Source organism: Rattus rattus, chromosome 16 (genome assembly GCF_011064425.1).
Source record: "Rattus rattus isolate New Zealand chromosome 16, Rrattus_CSIRO_v1, whole genome shotgun sequence".
NCBI classification, from domain to species: domain Eukaryota; kingdom Metazoa; phylum Chordata; class Mammalia; order Rodentia; family Muridae; genus Rattus; species Rattus rattus.
Genome location: NC_046169.1, coordinates 37591724 through 37612524, shown reverse-complemented (window position 1 = coordinate 37612524; position 20801 = coordinate 37591724). Strand labels below are relative to the sequence as shown.

Sequence of the window (20801 nt, the reverse complement as noted above, 5' to 3'; positions counted from 1 at the left end):
TTTGTATCATGTGGTGTGTCTGTGTTTATCATGTGTGTATGACATGTATATATGTGTATATATCTATGGTGTGTATGGTCTGTATCTGCATATACATGTGTGTGCATATATGGGTATGGTACACACACATGTATGGTATGCATGTATGTACATGTGCATGTATGTGTGTGTGTGGTGAATTGTATGTGCATATGTATGCCTGTGCATTGTGTATTTATAGTATGTATATATGATATGTGTATTGTATATATGGTAAGTGTGAATGGTGTGTTTATGGTGTGTGTGTTGGTGTATATGATGTGTGTATTGTGTATATGGTGTGTGTGTTGTGTATATGTTATGTGTATTATGTATATGGTGTATGTGTTTATGGTGTGTGTATTGTGCATATGGTGTATGTGTTTATGGTATGTACAGTGTATATATGGTGTGTGTATGGTATATATATATGCTGTGTGTATATAGTGTGTGTATGGTATATATGTTGTGTGTATTATATATATGGTGTGTGTATGGTATATATGCATATGTGTATCATTTTACTAGCATGTTAATCTTCTTCCTTAGTGTTAACTATGTCATCAGGGTGAATAAGAAAATCCATCCCATGAATCCTTGCTTGGAACCACAACACGGACATGACAGGCTAAGAGCCTCTACATCGTAACAGACAGATGGGTCTTCAGGCACACGGGTACTGCCTTTCTCTTTGGCTCCCACATCCAAACTGTCACCCAGTATGGTGGCTTTGACTGTGAGTCTGTCCTCTTCCTCTCAAGCATCACCTCACCTTCATCACAATGAGCGGGTGTAATTATTTTGTTAAAGTTGGACCACCCACTTCTTGCTCAGAACCCTCCATCGGCTTTTCCAGTTGTTTCTGTATGGCCCCCAAGGCTTACTGACATTTCTGCTCCATCTCCTCTCTCTCTCAGCCTATCTCACCCCGAGGCTCCACACAGGCCTCTCTGACACTGCAGCGTGCCCAGCATGTCCTGACTTCATCACCCCCTCAACTCATGCTCCGAAATACCCCAGCTGCTCCCCTTCATGTGAACGGCTCTCTCTCTCCTTCAGGCTTCAGGCCTAGGACCTCTCTGTATAAATTATTACAAACCTTACACACACACACACACACACAATCACAGTCACAGAGACATGCAGACACACAGAGACACACATTCACATACACACACATACATGCACTCATACACACACAGACACACATAAATGCACATACACATTAACACAAATACAGACATACATACTCACATAATCTCACACACACTCACACATAGATGCACACTCACATACAAACATGTACATGCACACACACATATGCATTCACACTCAAACACAGAAACACACATTCATATACACACCACACACATATACACATAATCGCAGATACAGAGACACACAAACACATGAAGACTCAGACATACACAGTCACACAGATACACACATTCACACATACACTCACACACATATACACACACTTGTACATACATACACATACACACACACACACACCCACACACACACCCACACACACCCCTCCCCTCCATCTCCTAGGCTAGGCACACCACCTTGGTTTGTTTATCTCCAGCCCTCAGGCTCTGTTTGCTGGCCGACAAGTGACTTCATCCCGTTAACCTCGAGTTCTGTGCATCTGCTTTATCTCTAGCACAGAGGTCACTGCTTGCGGTACACCCGGCGGGACCTCATGCTCAGTATTTAAAATAACGAATGAACTCAGAGCATGAGAGTTCATTTTCATGGTGGGATGGCCTGTAAGACATGCCTCTGGCCTTGTCTGTGAGGCGGTTTAACTGAGGGGGAACAGTTCTCTTTCATCGTGGGTGGTGCTGTTCCCACTGTATGGGGCGGGGTCTGGAACTGAACAGGAAGGAGGAAGGGATGGAGCTGGCGGTGGAGCAGCCTCCCTCCCTCCCTCCCTCCCTCTCTCCCCTCCCCCACCTCCTGACACAGCTGCTGGCACACCCACCTTGACACAGTGAGGTGACTGGTCGCAGTCACATCGCTCTACAGTGTGAGCAGGACTGTTCAGCTTATGAACTAGGACGCTAAAAAGGGGCAGGAAGAAGAGTCTAGGGTCCCAAACGCCCTTTGAGGACACAGTTCTGAACCTCCAACAACCCGAGTATCTCTGTGTAGTCCCCACCTCTGTAAGGTTCCGCTATTCCAGAAGGCACAACATAGGACACCAAGAGCACATGGGCCCTGGAGGATCCTTGACCCAACCCACAGCACAGAAGTATTTACCCTCAACTATATACATACGTGTGTGTGTATGTGTAACATGCATACATATACTATACATATATACATATGCACATGTATGTGTATTATATGTGGGTGCATATGTATATGTATGTATATGTGTGTGTATATTTGGTCTCAAACCTACCTTAGGCTTAGCTATTTCTAACTGCCTTGCTTCTGCTGTGTACCAAATGCCATTTGGAAAGACAGCATGTGAGATCTCCTAAATATGTGTGTGTTCTCTGCCCTCTGGGTCTCCCATGGGGCAGCGGGGCTGGGAACCCAACACCATTCACAGGTGCCTGAGCTGCCTTCTGGTTAGATCATGGCTTCGGGTGAAGGTCTCTGTAATGGGCATGTTTGCTTTCTCCAAGGCTCATGGCATCAAACAAGTGTCAGTGCAGGAAAATGCACCATCGTTCCCGGGGTCGGGCCCACAAGGAGGCTCCACGTGTCTGTCACCTGTGCTAGCAGAGAGCCTGCACCTTGGCAACGCAGGTTGCTCCTCCACACCAAACATCTGGAGGAACGGGCGAGGAGAAGGCATTCGGGTTATTCTGTTTCGGCATCATGTTAAATTGGCCACGGAGTCAGGGATGGTGTGACTGAATTATAAAAGACTGGAGCATTAGATAAAAATCCAGGGGAGTGCGACATTGGAGGGAGGTGATACAGATTGGAAGAGATGGCGTCTCTTCTGCGAACAATTCACCTCACTTAGTACTATGGATGGACTCCTGTGTGATGTGCATGTGTGTTCCTCTGTGTGCACTCCCGTGTTGTAACTTTCTACAGGGCAGCCTTCCCTGGAAACCAGAGCTATTCCTTCTGAAGGGGGAATTCCTTAGCTGTCAGCAGGCTCTTGCCAGCGTGGCTGTGTGGAGAATCTCCATGCTGTGTCTCAGTTTCGTGCTTGTGGCCCGTCTGTGTGTCCCTGCCTTCCTGTCCTTTTTACGTTCATTGTCAGGCAGGCAGGCTGATCCTGTCTGTACAATGAGGATGTTAAATTCTAGCTTATTCTGGATCTCTGGGAGGTGGGACCAATGACAGGCTCCCTCAGCCACCTGAAGGATGTCAGAAAGCCACCGCATCTCCTGTCCATGGGGCCTCCCCAGCCTCCTGAGCTGGTGGCATCTCCAGCCCTGTGTCTTCCTCGAGGTTTACCTCAGAGGTGTGCCAGTGAGCGGTGCCGTGGGCAGGGAAGGAGGCAGAGAAGCCCTGATTTCCTTCCCGATTTCCATCCCATAAATATGTCAGCATGGCTGACTTGGGGTAATATGGCGTCAAGTAGACTCAGAGCTGGGAGGGCATTTGCTTCAACGCTCTTTGTATTCATTGTTTTTCTGTGGCTGTGATGGGATGCCTCACCTAAAACCAGCTTAGGAGGGGAAGGGTTTATGGAGGCTGACACTGCAGTAGGAATGCAGTCGTTCATGGTGGGGGAGGTGGGGCTGCAGACGCACAGGCCCAGCCTGGCTGTCAGGACTCAGAACAGGACGTGTGGCGGACGAACCTCAAGGCTGGATCCTGATGCCCTGCCTTCTCCAGGGAGGCTCTGCCTTCTCCAGGGAGGCTCTGCCTTCTCCAGGGAGGCTCTGCCTTCTCCAGGGAGGCTCTGCCTTCTAGAGGTCCCATCGCCACCTGAAATGACGCCACCCACTGGGGACCACCCTGAACATTTCTTATGCAAGCTGTGATGTGTCGAAGCCTCGTGTTCTGTGCGTGGGTTTCTGGCCGTTCTCCCTTTCCTTATAAGGACCCAGACATTTGACTGTACTTACCCTCAGCTACCGTTTAGTGGCTCTTGTTACAAACAAAGTCATGTGGGGCTTTGGGACTGGAACTTCCTCCCAGGCATGGCCAGGAGGGGTGAGGAGACACTGGAAACCTGGCTGGTGCATGTTAGTGCATGAAGCATGCGTGATTCCGCTGGGAACCATGGGCTCTAAGCTGTTCATTGCTCTTCCCTGTCTCTCTTGTAGAAGGTTCTAGTTTGCTCTGTGGCTGCAGTGAAGCACTCATCAAAAGCAACTTGGGGGAGAAAAAGGTTTCTCTGGTTTACACCTCCATCCAGGACAGTAGCTGATCACATGACATCCGCAGCCATGAGCAGAGAGAAATGAATGCCCCAGGGCCCTGAGGGGGAGTAATGCTGCACACAGAGTTTCAACTGTCGACCTAACACTGTGTATTGAGGCCCGGGAAGAGGGTCTCAACAAAGAAGTGTCTGAATTGGGTCAGCCTGTGGCCATGACTATGAAGGGTTTCTTCTTCAGAGAGTTAATCAGGGTGGAAGAATACGATTCAAACAATATTAAGTATTTTGGGTTAAACAAAACCTTATTGAAATCACTTCCGTCTGTCCCCTCTCTAGTATGGATTTGGCACAACTTAGAGGTTACATCATGGCCAGGCCCCAGGGGAGTAGACAGGGCCACCTCTCACACGGAGAGGGCCTGTTGCTCTCGGGGTTGTATCTTGGCCCCTTGCTTAACCATGTTACCCATCCTCCTGCCCGAGCTCCCATCCTTGACAAAGGCTCTCGCCCATCATTCTGTGGCACTGGACAGAGGCCTGGAGGGGAAGCGTCTAAGGGACGCTCTGATCCCCAGTGTTCTTTCCCTGGCATGCCGCCTCATGTGTTTCTTGCTAAATCTTCCAATGGAGGTCTACAGAGAGAATTGCCCCTGCCCCCGTCCCCAGCCTGACCAGGATTGTCTGCGGCTCACGAGTCATCCCCTCACAAGGGCTCACTCACCGGCTTCGGATGAGATCCTTTTTGAGGTTTACTATCTCCTTGTCCATAGACTTGGTGCTCTTCGCCGTCTTGTCTGAGGCCTGAAGACAGGAGAGGAGAGGGAAGGGGACATTAGTACAGGTGAAGCTGGGTTAACAGAGTCCCCCATACCTGGCGAGAATCGATTGACACAGAGTGAAGATCTGCTCCAGTTCATGGTTTGGGAGGCTCTGGGGTGTTGCTGTTTGGCCCTGTGTTGCTTTGGATCTGTGCCAGGGTTGGGGTGTGTGTGTGGTATAGCAGGATGGCCTTCTTCTAAAGCTTGTGGGAAACACATGGTGAAAACCTTTCAGAAGGACTGTTCATGCCCTTAGACCCAACATCCTGCAAGAGAATATCCCTGACAGGGATGCTGAGGCTCCCTGGCAAGACCGCTCAGTTGCTTGTGAGGACAAACGCCTGCCTATGACACAAGAGAAGACAGACTAAACAATCTTGATGCATCTGGACCATGGAAGGAATAGTATATAGCCATGAAAAGTGACGAATGTCCAACACAGTGGTACAAATACCTTTATTGAAATAGGGGGATATTTTGCATATATGAATGGGGAGGCTATGTTAGGATGCACTGATTATATGTGATTTTTGGTTTCAGTTTTAGAAAAATAAAATTATACTTTTCAAAGATAGGGAAGGACAGGGCCCCTTGATGCAGAGTATTCTCTCTGGCTATGGCTGTGACTGTGGTGGGGTATTTTTTTTTTTCTTAGCTGATGTGGCTTGGATATCATAGGTGTGAGTTAGCTACAACATCAACACAGAGAAGAGCTTTAAAAAACAAATGGCCACACGGGTGCTGGAGCGACCGCTCAGTGGTTGGAAGCTCTGCCTGCCCTTGCAGACCATGGGTTCTCACAACCATCTGTAACTCTAGTGCCGGGGCACGCGCCCCCTCTTCTGGTGTCTACCGGCACTGCATGCAGGTGGGACATACTAACCCATGACACCGCACATACATATACATATACACTGTGTGTGTGTATGCAGTGTGGGTAGCATGTATATGCAGTGTGTGATGTGTGTGTGTATGTGTCTCTGTATATATCTATGTACATGCATGTGTATATGTGGTATATATGTCTGTGTGTTTGTATGTGTGTGTGACTGTGTGACTATGATGTTTATGTATGTATTATGTATGTATGTGTGTTGTCTTTATGTGTGTGCATGTGTGTGTAGTATGTATGTCTGTGTGTTTGTGTGTGATGTGTTTATGTGTCTGTGGATGTGTATTTGTGTGAGTGTTTGTGAATATATATGATGTGTATGCATGTATATGGGGTGTGTGTGTGTGTGTGTGTGGTGTGTATTTTGTTTAGGTTCTGGGATCCAACACGGTCCTCATGCCTGCAAGCTAAGTGCTTACCTCAGTGAGCCGTCAACCCAGCTCTGACAGGTAAACCTTCAGAGTGTGGGGGACCCTAGGAACCAAACCATAATGGAGTCCAACTTTCAAGTATATCTTCAAATTTTTACTTTATTCTTAAATTATGTGCACATGTGTCAATCTGTGCAGGTGAATGTGGGTGCCCACGGAGGCCAGAAAGAAGTGGGTGTTGGGTCTTCTAGAGTTAGTTACAGGAGGAGTTGTGAGCCAAGCAGTGTGGATGCCGGGCTGAATGTGGGTTCTGTGGGAGAGAAACAACACTCTTAGCCACGTGCAGAGTCATCCATCTGGCCCTGTATTATTTCCATGGGTGACAAAGGAAAATGCCTGTGTATCGGGGCTCTATGTCACCACACTGGAGAGCGTCTGTATTGCTGTTAGAGGATTTACGACCCTGTCATCAGTCTGAAACACCTAGGGGACAAGATATGCCTCATGGCTGTGCAACTCGGTTGGCCTCGGAGCAGGTCCTCAGGAAACCACTCCCACTGTTTTTCCCACGACAGTCACAAGCCAGCAGTGATGATCAGGTGGAAGAGGAGTCCTGGTTCTCGGGGCACACGTGAGTATTGTTTGCTATGAACAGAATGAGCTCACCAAGCATCACAGAATTACCCTTTTAAAGGGAGTCTTGCTTTGTGGCCCAGAGATCTCTCAAGCTCGAGACTCTCTTGTATCCACCTCCCAGGTGCAGCCACCACCCCCGGGGGCTCCAAAATCACGTCTTTTAAAACTCCTACAGAGATCAGGTAGCATATGTGTGAACAACCTCAGAAATGCCATCCCAGCCCACGGGGCAGCATGGACGGCCACCGTGAGGTGGCCACGGGGCTGGGTTGTAGCTCTGTGGCGGAGCGCTTGCCTGGCAGCTGCAGGAACAGCAGCCGTACCATCAAGAGCAGCAAGTGAGACCGCAGTGGAGCCGCACGGTGACATCGCAGGGCACTGTGGTGCTCCTGATGCTGGAGCCAGCACACACGAGGTCTGCCACTATGTAAGACTGCACTAGGGGCTGGCTTAGTGGTTCGAGGGCTTGCTGTGCAAGCTTCGGACCCGAGTTCAGATCCCTCAGAACCCACATAATAGTCAGATAGGCACGGTGACCCGCCATTATTTCCAGCCTAGGGAGGGTGGAGGTGCGGGATCACCAGAGCAAGCTGTCTGGCAAGGTCAGCCATATTCAGTGAGCTCTGGGTTTGACTGACTGAGAGGCCCTGTCTTATTGAATAAGGCGGAGGCCCCATGGAGCATCAGCCTTGGGGCTGCCACATGCGCACACACCCATGTGTGTGTGCTCCCAAGTGACCACACAGGTGCAAACAGGAATACACACACACACACACACACACACACACACACACACACACACACACACACACACACCCCATTACCTGGGTGTATTTACCACGCATACACAAAAGGATGAAAATAAGATTAAAGACTACAGTGGACGTTAATGACGCGGGCATGGGGCGCTTGCCTGTGGTCCTGGCCCTCTGTGTTATTGGCTCCAGTGTTTGATGTCCTTAGTTTTTATGGTGTTGAGAGTGCGGTTCCCTTATTTTGTATAAAAACCCCATTCGCTCTGAGCCAGGCTGCTGTGTTGTGTGGGCGGCAGCCTTGGGTGGTCTTGTGTCCTCTCTCTTTCCTGATGGATTGAATCACAGGTGGGCGGCGGGCTGGACCACCTAGGTTTGTGTGAGCGCGTCCAGGGACGGCGTGACCGGACACTGCATTTCCCGAGTGTGGCTCCCCCACAAGGATGTCTACCACAGCGGTTGAGTCTTCCTGCCAAACCCTCCACGCCCAGCAAACCTGCGTTGTGGGGCTAAGCTGCGGTTGGCCTGGACGGTGGAGGTGCTTTGGTTCTGTGGCTAACGTCCCGTGTTGCTTGGACGTTTGTTTACTGGTGTGAAAGAGTGGCAGCGGAATCTAACTTTACGTGGAAATGCGGCATATGTGTAAAGAAATTAGATTATGCGGAGTCCTCGTGCTTCCTGTGTCTAGAAATTTCTCGCAATTTTCTATCATCTCATACAGATGACTTTTCTTTTAAAAAAAAGAACTGATGGCAAAGAATCCATGTCATGATAGAGTGATATGGAAGTAAACACAATAAATCAACAATGGAGACGTCATATCAGGGTGTCGGAATTATCAGTTAATTAAACAATCATTTTGACTCAGGTTGTTCCTTTTCCTAATATTCTGTAATTTACATATATTAATTCTAATTAAATAATGGCGTCTTTCATGTTTGCAGGGCAATTTTTTTGACTAATTCTCTTGACGCATGGAAATATAAATGTTTAATGTCGATTTGAATTGAGTTGTCTGAGCTCCTGGAATAATGCGGGCGGGCCGTTTTTTTATGTATGGCATCAGGCCGGCTCTCGAGAGGAAGCAAGACTCATGCCATGTAGTTCTGGAAGGAGAGTAGAACTTTGCAGAGCAGTTACAGAACTGTTGGAAGACCTGGAAAGTCAAGCAGGAGCAGCAAAAGGAGACCCCGGATGTTAGCCCAAGGAAGGTGCCTGGGCCAGCCATCAGGCAGGACTAAGGGAAAGGGGCTGGAGAAGCCATGGAGTTGGCCTGCCTGGCATGGGAAGACAAGTTCAGGTCTTCTGAGAGAGACAGGGAAACCCTGGGTCCTCTCTTCCTACCAAGTTCCTGCTGGAACTTTCAATTGTTTGAAGCTAGGGATCCTGGGAAATGTAGTTTTTAATGATGTGCTCCCCATACGGGATTCAAGAAATGATGGCCCAGAGGAGATAGCTGGTTTGGGGGTTGTGGTGGGGGTTTAGTATTTTTAGCTAAGACTGGGTTAGCAAGGCCTAAGTGGCCTTTTGGACTAGAGGACTGGTTCTTGCTTTGATTTAAGTAGGTTGCCACAGACTGTAACTGTAGATAGTCCTTATCTTTTGGTCCTATGACAGTGTCCCCAGTATTTCCTGTAGCTTTGTGATATACCCAGAGTCCAGATCTTTCCTGTCGCTTCCTCTGAAAATCTTCACCGAAAGCCGTTGTGGCAGTCAGTTTTCCACCACTATGACAGATACCCTACACAGCCAACTTATAAAGAGGAAAGGTTTATTCTGTCTCACCCCATGAGGTTGTGATGGACTGGCCCATGACTTTGAGGCTGAGGGAGGTGGGTGGTACATTATGGTGGAGTCCATGAAGGCTACATAAAAGAGAATGTGAGGGGTACACCTGGGTCCCACAGTCCCCTTAAGAGGCACCCCCAAAGCCCTCAAGACCTCTTAGGGAGTCCTTGCCCCTTCAAGGCTAAGTTTCCCAGTAGTGTCAAATAGTGCTGAAACACACGAACCTTTGTGAAACAGTCCAGATCCACAATTCTAGGCTATCTGTAACCCTCTTACGTGTCCCACCCTTCTCTGGAAACCACTGAAAGTGCTGGTCTTTATAGGCTCTGCCTCTTCCATGAGATCTGATGCATCCGACCAGGGTCCTTCTTGCTTTATATCCCAAATTAACATTGACACTGGGTCTCTTTACCCAGCAGACACAACTCCCAGATGACTACGCATGGAAGAGTGTATTCCTGATACCTTTGGTACAGTTCACTTTGGCTCTGTGTCCCTGCTCTCCCTGGGTGTGTTGTTGGCCTTTGGGGCCTCTGGTTTTCCTGTTGCTCTTGGATACGGGCAATGGCATTGCTTCTGCCTGCATCTCTCTCCTTTAGCAGGTGTTGAAAGCATCCACCAATGGTGTGAGGTGTGCAGACGAGGACTGTGAAAGACGCCTTGTGATGTCCCGTGATGGACAGGGCTGGAAGGCTGGTGGGTGTGAGGAGGAGGGAGGGAGGGAGGAGGGAGGGAGGGAGGGAGGAGGGAGGGAGGGAGGGAGGGAGGGAGGGAGGGAGAGTATGGTCCCTAGGGACAGCTGCCTGTGGAAGTGACTCCATTGGAGAGAAAAGGGCTTTGCCATCAGCAGGAGGCTCGGGTCTGTTACTTAAAGCGAACTGATGCTAAGTGAGCCACATTCACTTCCAGAGCCTCAGTTTCCCCATCTGTTCAACAGAGCTCCTGTTAATCCCAGTAGAAACATTCACCTCTTTGCGACCCATTAGGGCATTCCTCTGCAAGCATCATGAACAGTGACAGCATGCAGCTAACAGGTAAGTGTTTGGTGGAGGCTTTATGGTGGGGGCTGGCAGTCAGTCAAGCCTACAGGTTAATCTTGTAGAGGCCTTTTCCTCTTCCTAGGCAGGGTCTAGGTTCTTATCGAGTTGACAAGAAACAAACAATCAAAAACCAACTATCAGGGCCACGAGAAGATATGACACGGGTACCCAGGACACACAGTCGGGGGCCTTGGCCATAGCACAGACTTTAAATAAAGTATGCAGTGTTCTGTTGAGTTCACTGAGAGCCTCTTTGCCGAGGGCCGGTGGTCTTCCTCTTCCCATGCCTTCTTATGAACCCAGGGGACACGAAGTCGGGTCTGGACATCGCAGGAGAGAGAAGTGACAGAGGGGCAGGGGGCTGTCTTCTCAGTGTGTGGTGGGGGAGCTATAAGGGAGTTCCCATGAAGAACGCAGGGAAGTTTTCAGGGTGGTGAAGGACCTGGGGAGGAAAGGGAAGGCCCTGCTGCCTGGGTTCTGAGCTCCCCTCCCTCCGTTTCAGACTGAGTAGAGAGACTGTGGGTTGCTTATTAATTATGAAGGGGACATGGTACCGCTAATGCGGTAAGGTCTGCAGATGCCACGGGGTCTCTCTGGCCATGCCGGGACAGACATGTTCCGTGTGCCCCTGATGTACAGACCTGCTGTGTGTCTGTGGAACATCCTTCCTTTGTTTTACCTCCTAAGGAGTCCTTACGGGCATACTTACTCCTATCTTGCCAAAAGGGAACCACGGGACCCAGAGGCCGGGTGACTCGCAGCCTCCTGCTCTGGTTACCTTTCTCTGACGCAGGGGCCAGTGATCTGCGACCTTCTGTACTGGATGTGGCCAAACCCTTGTGGAACTGTTGCCTGTGTGGTTTCCTGCTCCCGACAGCTGCCTCTAGTGTGTGTCTTTCTTCCCTAAAGATTTCCTCAAGCTGTCTTCCCTCCACCGCTGCCCCGGCGTCAGTCTCCATCACTGACAGCCTTAGACAACACACAGGGCCTCCCGCCTCTGCGCTCCTGTTCTTTGTCCCTGCACGCTATCAGGGTTCCAAAGCAGCACCATGAGAAACTCGACTCTAGGCTTGACACAGGAAGCTTAACCAGGCCTACCAAGCAAAGATTCCTGCCACTATGTCACGAGCACTTGTAGCTTTTACGCACTGAATCACGCACCACGAGTTAAAAAACAAAGGGTTCGAGAGAGCGCGAGAATGTTTTCAAACAAACTTGTTTCTGACAGCAGGGTTACTACCACGGGCCTCCAGGTCGGCAAGGGCGGCGATGTGGAGATGTGCCGCTAGGTGGCGCTAGAAGCCATGGCTTTCTATCAAATTCCAGTTTCTTTTGATCTACTGGCCTCTGCGCCTCTCAGCTCGCGCTTGATTGAAATGGAAATCGGCCGCAAGCCCCCACCAGCCAGGGACTAAGCTGGCGTGCCCACTGCCAGGAGCCAGTTTAAAAAGATAACAAACCGTGCTCTCATCTCACATGGCCTTCCAAAAGACCAGCTCTGGGCTGGAGAGACGGCTTAGGGGTTAAGACTAGCTATGAGGGATCCGTAGTACAGTTGTGAGATGCTGCTAACCAACCCAAGTCTCTGTGAGGGGCTCAGGGCTGTCCTTCATAATCCTGGTTGAGCTTAAGGAAAATAGGTTCTGCGATAGCGCTTAAATTCCATGTGTCGGGGAATGCAGCAAGATTCTGAGGAAATATAGTGGCTCCTGCCAGCCATAAAGACTGGCTGGAGCACCCCAAGGCCCAGTCTCATCGGAGATTTTCTGTAATTGATTAGCAATGTCTGCCACAGCCCCTGGAGGAACCAGCACACTGGAGGATACATGATAGCCAGCCTGATCATCCTCAAACTGTGAGCCCAAAGAACACCTCCCATCCTTGAGTTGCCTCAGCCAGGAGCTAGCCCAGCCTCCCAGTGGGACCCAGCCGTTCAGCCGTGGCTTTCCTATGGAGAGCTTGTAGTCATCCACACTGGAGCTGAGCCTAAGCCACTGGTGAAATAGAAGAAACCAAGGACAAAGAGCTGGCTGGAGGTGGTTAGAGCGTGACTCTCCTGACCATCAGCATGAGTCTTGGGGTGACCGCAGGGCTGCCGGGGTGGGATGTCTAGGGTGCCTCAGGATGCCGGTCTAAGGAGACACAGAGGTGGCCGAGGATAGCCCTGGTCTGCTGCTGCTGCTGCTGCTGCTGCTGCTGCTGCTGCTGCTGCTGCTGCTGCTGCAGGGTTTAGGCTGCAATCAATCCTTCCTCTGCCTATGGAATGCTGAGATTACAGCCACACGCTTGAGAACCCTGTGTGGGTTTTCGGCTGTGACGCAGGCATCGGGGGTCTCAGGAAGCTGTAATCTGAGCTGAGCAGTGGAAGTGTCTGTAGGTGTCTCTCCCTCAGTGGGGTGGTGCCACGCGGACACCACACACAGCTCACAGAGCTCAAACCAAACTCAAGGCCAGCAGTTTATCCTTCCCTGAAGTAGGCCATGGAAGTTAGAACTCTGATCTCCAAGCCATAAAATCCAGAAAAGGTGCCTCCACGTGCTCCAGCAGGGTCCTCCCTCATGTGATAAGTGCTCTCTCTCTCTCTCTCTCTCTCTCTCTCTCTCTCTCTCTGTCTCTCTCTCTCTCTCTCTCTCACACACACACACACACACAGAGAGAGAGAGAGAGAGAGAGAGAGAGAGATCTGAGAAGTCCTAGCTGAATCCTTAACACCATTTCTTAGCATCTGCCATTCTTTCTCTCCAGTCATCCCCCCGCCCCTGCTCCCCTGACCTGTGTCTTCCATCAGACCTAGCATAGAAACACACAACTCCCCCTGGGTCTCCGGCCATCATCTGGAAGAATCCAGAGTCAGGGGAAAAGCTGTGTCTTTCTCCTGTTGGTCTTCCCTTGCTACAGGCCACGCATGGAGATGGTGAGAGAAAGGTGTCACTTCTCCTCCCCTGTGGGCAATTTAGATGGAGGATGCGGGCAGCCAGGGCTTGGAATAAGCGTATGATTGGAGGCTGGGGTGAAGGCGGGGCGTACGTGGGTTCTTCTGATGACCTAACACAAGACAGAATGTGCCTGAAGCTGGCGCTGCTGCGCGGAGGCCGTGGGAGGTCACACTAACAAAATCAACGTAGGAGCGAGGAGCCCAGCCAAGGACTGAGGGTACAGCAGTGGAGTCCAATTCATTAAAGAACAAACAATGTAGTTTTTTCTAAGTGGCCTCAAAACACACAGAGGGGAGGAAGCTAAAAACAGGTCACTCCCATCTTGTCAGGGAGCTGTTCACATCCTTCCCTGGAGATGACCGGAGTTGCCAAGTTCTGTGGATCCTTCTAGACAGTTTACATAAATGCACACATACATGTAGCACACATGCACACACATGTACACACACTCATGCACATGGGTGCAGCACATGCCTGGGAGATGATTTAGGGAGATAGCATTTACCTCTAGCCTCTACATACACAGACACAGAGGAAGGCAGGCAGGCAGGCAGACAGACAGACAGACACAGACAGACACACACACACACCAGCCCAGGTTTCATTTTTTCCTATATCTGTTTACGGTATGCAGTTTCTCAGATGGCTCCAGAAACCCCTATTCCCACCTCTGTGGAACCCTCTCCCCTTCCTTGGAATGGATAGAAAATGACAGAAATGGTCGCTTCTGAGATTGGGTGGCAGAGGGAGCGTGGCTTCCACCTTGGCCCTTGCTCCTGGCGAATCCAGCTTCCTGGCTGTGAGGCTCTCCTTTGAAAGAGACCTGCGTAACAAGGAATTGAAATCTCTGCTGAAGCCAGTGAGCAGCTGCCTTCTGCCCATAGCCATTTGGATGTGCGCAGGAGCCGGCACCTTTCCACACACAGCCCGGGGCCATCTTGGTTGCAGTTGCACCAGAGGACTGCCGCTGCGCCACACCTGGACTCCCGGCTACCACAGCCGCCGAGCCACACCTGGACTCCCGGCTACCACAGCCGCCGAGCCACACCTGGACTCCCAGCTACCACAGCCGCTGAGCCACACCTGACTCCCACTCCCAGGCGCCACACCTGGACTCCCGCCCACCCCAGCCGCTGAGCCACACCTGGACTCCCGGCTACCACCGCCGCTGAGCCACACCTGGACTCCCAGGCTACCACAGCCGCTGAGCCACACCTGGACTCCCAGCTACCACAGCCGCTGAGCCACACCTGGACTCCCGGATACCACAGCCGCTGAGCCACTCCTGGACTCACGGCTACCACAGCTGGAGGTGATGAATGCTTGTTGTTTTAAGCAGCCCACTTCTGGAGCACTCTAAGACACAGCAATATATCACGGAAACGCAGCCATGGGGGACTAGCCCTCCCAGGGAAACAGGTAGAGCTCAGGGTTATATAAACTCATTTAATTTCTCTTCAGGGTCTAATCACGGCTTTAAAAGAACTTTCCGGACCATAGCGGTCCCAGTGCTATTCAAGGTGTGTGCCAGCCTGGACAGACCTTACTGGCAATGTGGTCCACGCCCGACCTACCACAGGGGACAGGCGACAGCGCCTAACTGTAATTAGAACACGTGTTACTGGTACAGACTTATGTGATTCACCGTGGCTCTCCCACACTTGTAAGCATGATGTCTTGCTCATGCCTACCCTGGCTTCTACCCTCACTTGCTCTCTTCTCTCTTGCGAAATCCCCTTCCTTCGTAGGGTGGCAGACTGTGAAAGGTCAAGATAGGTAGAATCCCCAGGGACCCTAAAAGGGACTGCAGGCGAATTCCCAATCTCCCAGGAGATCAGACCTTTTCCTGTACCTGCAGCCCCCACAGACTCTTGTAGAAAGGTTTGAGACAGATCAGTCACAGAGGGCAATGCCCCAAGTCCCTCCAACACAGGTGAGGGCGTGACCACAGGTCATGTAGGCTCAAGACAGATCAGTTATAGAAACAGGACCACACCCCTGGATATGTAGATGAGGTCTTCCCAAGCTCTCAGGCCAAACCAATAGGAAGCACCTGCTGTCAGACACTGACCCTTCCAAAGCTGTGTGTAAGAATCCTATTCAGGAGTAAAGGTGTGTGCAGGAATTACTCCACTGTCTGAGAACTTCTGTCATAAGAGCTGTAGCACCGCCTCTTGGGGAAGAGATCTGCTCTCCGGAAATCACTGCCAGAAGCTCGCCAGCACCCCTCACCGGTTAGCAGTCTCTCCCTGGCTCAGCCTTGCCTGAGCAACTGAAGTGGAAGCGGCAGAAAAGAGAAGCACCAGCAGTGGAAGCAGAAGCCGTCCCCCGTCCTTGTCTGAGTTCTCGCCCCTTTACCTGAACCCATGCTCCTAGCTGGGCCAGAGGTCTCCATGGGGAGTCCCTGGCGTGTAGCCCCTTACTTCCTCAATGTTCTATAATCTTCCATCAGGTCATTACATTTTTCCTTATGTGACCCTGAAGGCGGATTTGTTATGTGTCTTACGTGTGCATGACATGCTCTTGTTCCAAGAAGCAGGGTCTGTCATGAACCAGGTGGCCAGTGAGGCTCAGGGATCCTCTGGTCTCTACCCCTACAGTGCCGGGGGGTTAAAGGTGTGTGCGGTGGCCTGTCCAACTTTCTGCATGGGTGCTAGGGATTTGAACTTGGGGTGTCACGGGTGTGCAGCAAGCACTCTTGCCCCGAGGGCCTTCTCCCCAGCCACTGTGATTAGTCCTTCTGCCTTTGGCTTATTTCACTTAACGCCGTATTCTCAGGTGCCGGCCTTTCCCTCCGGATGACCCGAATGTACTCTCTTATTGAGTCCGTGTCTTGGCCGTTGGGAGCCACGCCTCTGAGAGGGTGTACTAAGGCACCCTTGTGGCGCGGTGAGTTCATTCCTCCGGATGGAATATCGAGACATTAGGCACCGTAGACTGTGGTGCTTCTGGATTTAGGTTTGTGAGGAGCCTCCACCCTGACTCCCACAGGAGCTCCCCCCAGTGGCGTACGCAAGTTCTGTTTACCCACGCATCCCTTTCTTATCAGGATGTTTGTGTTGAGACTTTATTGGTATGCATGCTGAATTTTGTTGTTGAGACTTTATTGGTATGCATGCTGAATTTTGCATCATTTTAATTTCTCAGTGCACTTGGTCACACAGTGTCTACGTTTGCCTTGCTCCATGCCCGTGTCTTTGTCGGGCACGACAAACCCAAGTTGGAATGTTCCCTTCCATGGCTCCAGGCGTCCCTTGTGTGCTGCTCTGTGCTGGTGTTGCTGGCGTTGCTAGCACCTTAGGACTGACCTGGTGCCTTTCACAGTGACCAGATGCTTGTTCCCAGATGTTCTCTCTCTCTCTTTTTTTTTTTTTTTTCGGAGCTGGGGACCGAACCCAGGGCCTTGCGCTTGCTAGGCAAGCACTCTACCACTGAGCTAAATCCCCAACCCCCGTTCCCAGATGTTCTCAAAGCTGTATTTTGAGCTGGTGTATTCTGGACAGCAACGGGAACAAAAGCTTTACACGAAGGGGCTGGGCACATACGGAATCCAGCAGCAGCTCAGCAAAGCCCCCACCCCCAGCTCCTCAAGGAAGAGCTTAGCCCCCAGTAAGCTGCTTCGCTGCTTCCTGTCCCTCTGAGCGGCAGCCTATGGTTGGCAGGTGAGTCAAAATCTGAGTTTTCAAGACCCTGCTTATGCTTGTGAGGTAAAAGGAAAAGCAAACAGCTCTGATTTAAAATCTCCTCACTGTATTCCGTTTAGCTCTTCTCTCTTGCATTCATATTTTAAACACAATGCCTAAAACCACCGGTTTAAGTGGTTCCTTTTTTTCAAACTGTAAATGGGGTCTCCCTGCTCTCCTCTGGTCTTGTGCAACACGGTGTATGCAGAGTGTGACCTTGTCAACAGCATCTTTGGTCTCGGGCACGATGCCAAGCTCTGAGTGGTTTCCTGGCAGTTGTTTGGTGAGTTAGTGGATGGATGTGATCATCGATTTGCTGGTTTTTTAACTTTTGGACTCAACTCAGAGGCAAAAGCCTGGGGACCCAAGGCACAGGTGTGGAACAGAGTTGGAAAGCCATTTACCTGGCAATGACGAGGTAGCACTTGGTACACAGAGGGCCTGTAAGATGCCCTCCATAAGGTAAGGGGCCAACAATGCTCTCTTTGTGGTGGGTGGAGAAGGGAATGTTTGTGTGCAACATGGTTTCTTTTTAAATTATAGGTTTCAAGACTGGAGAGATGACTCGGCTAAGAACACTGGCAGCTCTTGCAGAGGATCTGGATTCCGTTCCCAGCGTCCCCATGGCAGCTCACAAGTCTCTAACTCCAGTTTCAGGGGAGCAGATGCCCTCTTCTGGTCTCCTTAGGTACTGCAGGCACACGGCGCTTATACATATACTCAGGCAAAACACGGATACACACAAGATAAAAATAAAACTTTTGAAACATGATGGAATCCACTGGGGAGCTAAGGGCAGCATTGCCTTTGAGGGGACAGGAGGTGGTGTGGGGACACAAAGGAGCTTGAACTTGTCTCTCAGAACAGGGCACTCAAGTTCTGGGTGTACTCGAGCTGAGACGTGCAGGTAGGATTTGGGATCACGTGCCTCCTGACTGCTCCATGCATCTCTGATGGACTTCCTGACAGACAGGTTAGGGGAAAGCCACTTTGGCCTATGGTTTCAGTCTGTCACAGTGGCACCTGTGGCAGGGGGCTGTTTACCTTACAGCAGACCAGGTTGCAAAGAGCAGAGTGGGAGCTAGGGGTCAGCGGTAACCTTCAAAGCTCGCCCCAGGGACCTGTTTGCCCACTCGTCCCCACCCCACTGACGGGCAGTGTGAGGGAGATGGTTTCTCCAGTCAAGCAGGGAGCTCTAGGAGTGCATTTTAATTGGCATGGCCAGAGGGTGGAGAGTGTAATTTGTTTTCTGATTCTTCCCCAGTGTTGGAGAATGCTTTTCTGAAGGTGAGGTGGGTTCTTCGGGGAGCATGTCTGGCACAAACTGTGACCTGATCAGGCTGGACAACTGGGGCTCGGGGGTGGGATTGAAAAGATATGCTTTGCTATGGCTGATTCACCCCCGCCCCCATGGCTAAGCCTCCCCACCGCACACCCTGCTATGGGCTGAATTCCCCTCACCCAATATTCCCAGCAGCTTCAGAGAGGAAGGCAGGTTCCAGCTCTGGATCCCTCCTGTCTTTTGGGGTCTGATTCTTTGCTTTGAATAAACTCCAACTCTGCTTGATCTTCAAACTCTGTCCTGCCTTTTGATTATTTAACTGGTGGGGAAATAGACTCAGTCTTGCATCCCTAGACTTCCACACCAGGCTGTGAGGTTTTCACCCCCTCCCCCAAAACCAAACAGCTCTGTTAGCTGAGGAAAAAGAAATCTTCAGAACACGAACCTGACAGGACAATTTTTTCACATTCAAACCCATGACACTCGGGAAGTTCCAGAACAGGGTGCTCTGGGTGAAGGTATGAAAGGTGGGGGTGGAGTGGGGGGTGGAGTGGGGGTGGGCGTAAGAGAGAGGGGTTCCTATTTTCCAATCCATTTTCTGTAGTGTTTTTCAAACTCTTTATGCTGTATATTAATTTTCTAAAACAAACAAACAAACAAAGGGGTTTGAGAATACCGATTGGAATTAAAATACAGAGCCCCTCTTTGTCACCTCAAAACTCAACAAGCGTGGAGAGCGGCGGCATATCCGTCTGCATTTCAGAGTCAAGACGAAATTAATTTGGAAAGGGAAATACAGCCAGGGAGCAGAGTTAGCAACCTCAGGAAATCCAGGGAAACGTAATTGAGTAAGAATTATCTCCTTAATTACTTCTGACCAAATCAATAACGACGCCAGATGAGAAGCCACGGTAGCCACCAATGAGCATCAGGCTGCCCGGGAACTAACTGGGGTTCCGACTTGTTTGAAAAGCAAAGCTTCTTCCTTTCCTCCCTCAGCGTTCACCGTTTCAGGGTGGGCAGGGTGGGGCTGCAGAGGCTCCCAGCTGTGACCTGCGCAATTCATCAAGGCACAGTCAAAGAGGTGGGCTCAGTGCCTTTGATGATTTGGACGCTCATTTTCATGCCTTCTTGGTGCAAATAGGGGACAGAGGCAGGTCCGCCATGCAAATTAGGGGGGGTGAGCAAGCCCCAGCCCCCATCCCCCAGAAGTAGGAGGCGTCTAGGCTGAGCTGTCCAGATGTCTTCAGCCATATCTTGGACGTACCTAGAGGGAGGGGCGGTGAGCTTCTGGGCTCAGAGGAGCCTTGCTGGGCACACTTCTTAGCTCTCTCTAGGTTTGGGCTCTGGGTTAAGGTCCCATCTGGGGCTGATTCAGGGCTGACTCCTTTGTCTAACCTCATGCACCTCCATACTGCTGGAGGCTCTTGATGAGCGGCCAGTCTCCTTGTTTTCTTTCCTCAGTCTGCATCCTCATCTGTGCTCTCCAAACCCTGAGACTCGGTAAATCAAACTCACTGTTCAAGACACTGGATTCAACTCATAAGCAAAAAGCAAAAACACCACCACTAACAACAACAACAACAAAAATCAACCAGCCAAACAAACAAAAGAGAAAACAATAACAAGACTTCTGGCTGGGTGCGGTGGCTGACAGCTACAATACCAGAACACAGCAGGCAGAGGCAGGAGGATTGCTACAAATTTGTGGCCAGCCTGGTCTACATAGTGAGCTTCAACCCCGCCAAGGTGTAATGAGACCCCAATAAAACAACCCAAACCCCACAACCACACCCCCTCCCAACACAACGCACACCTTCCTTAAAGCCGCCTCTCGGGGACTCACGGAAGGTGGACAAGGCAGGCCGCTGCAGGAGGGAGGGTGGCCGGGATTCGAGGGCGTGACTTCCGGGTCTAAGCAGGCTCTGGAGGGGCTGGTGGTGATGAGCATGTGAGACTGGGGATCTGTTAATTAGCCGTGCGCGGTGGAGCCATACAGCAATGGAACATACACCTCACCCTACCGATATGTGCCCTTTCCATTGGTCGACTGAAACAGAAGACAGGTAAGTGAGGGAAGAAGATGTGTGCCCTCAGCCTGTGCAGAGGTGTGCCAGAGCGAAGGAGGAGCCGCTCCAGATGGGGAGGGGAGAGCAGTGAGGGATGAGCAAGGGTGGCTTGGGACCTCTCCTCGGGGGACAGCCAGATGTCCGCTGTGGCCACCTCCTCCCTCCTCTTTTTTCTCCTCCCCCTCCTTCTTCTCCTGCTCCCTCCTTCTCC

The 20801-nt window shown here is 50.9% G+C and overlaps 1 protein-coding gene across 2 annotated transcripts in view; it reads right to left on the bottom strand.

Moving 5' to 3' along the window:
• Positions 1-20801, bottom strand: part of Ccdc60 (coiled-coil domain containing 60) — a 158175-nt gene that overhangs the window by 91468 nt on the left and 45906 nt on the right. For both annotated transcript variants that reach the window (XM_032886802.1, XM_032886803.1), the window contains one exon: positions 5045-5124. In XM_032886802.1, coding sequence (XP_032742693.1) covers positions 5045-5124 — 80 coding nt within the window. The remainder of the gene's footprint in view (positions 1-5044; positions 5125-20801) is intronic.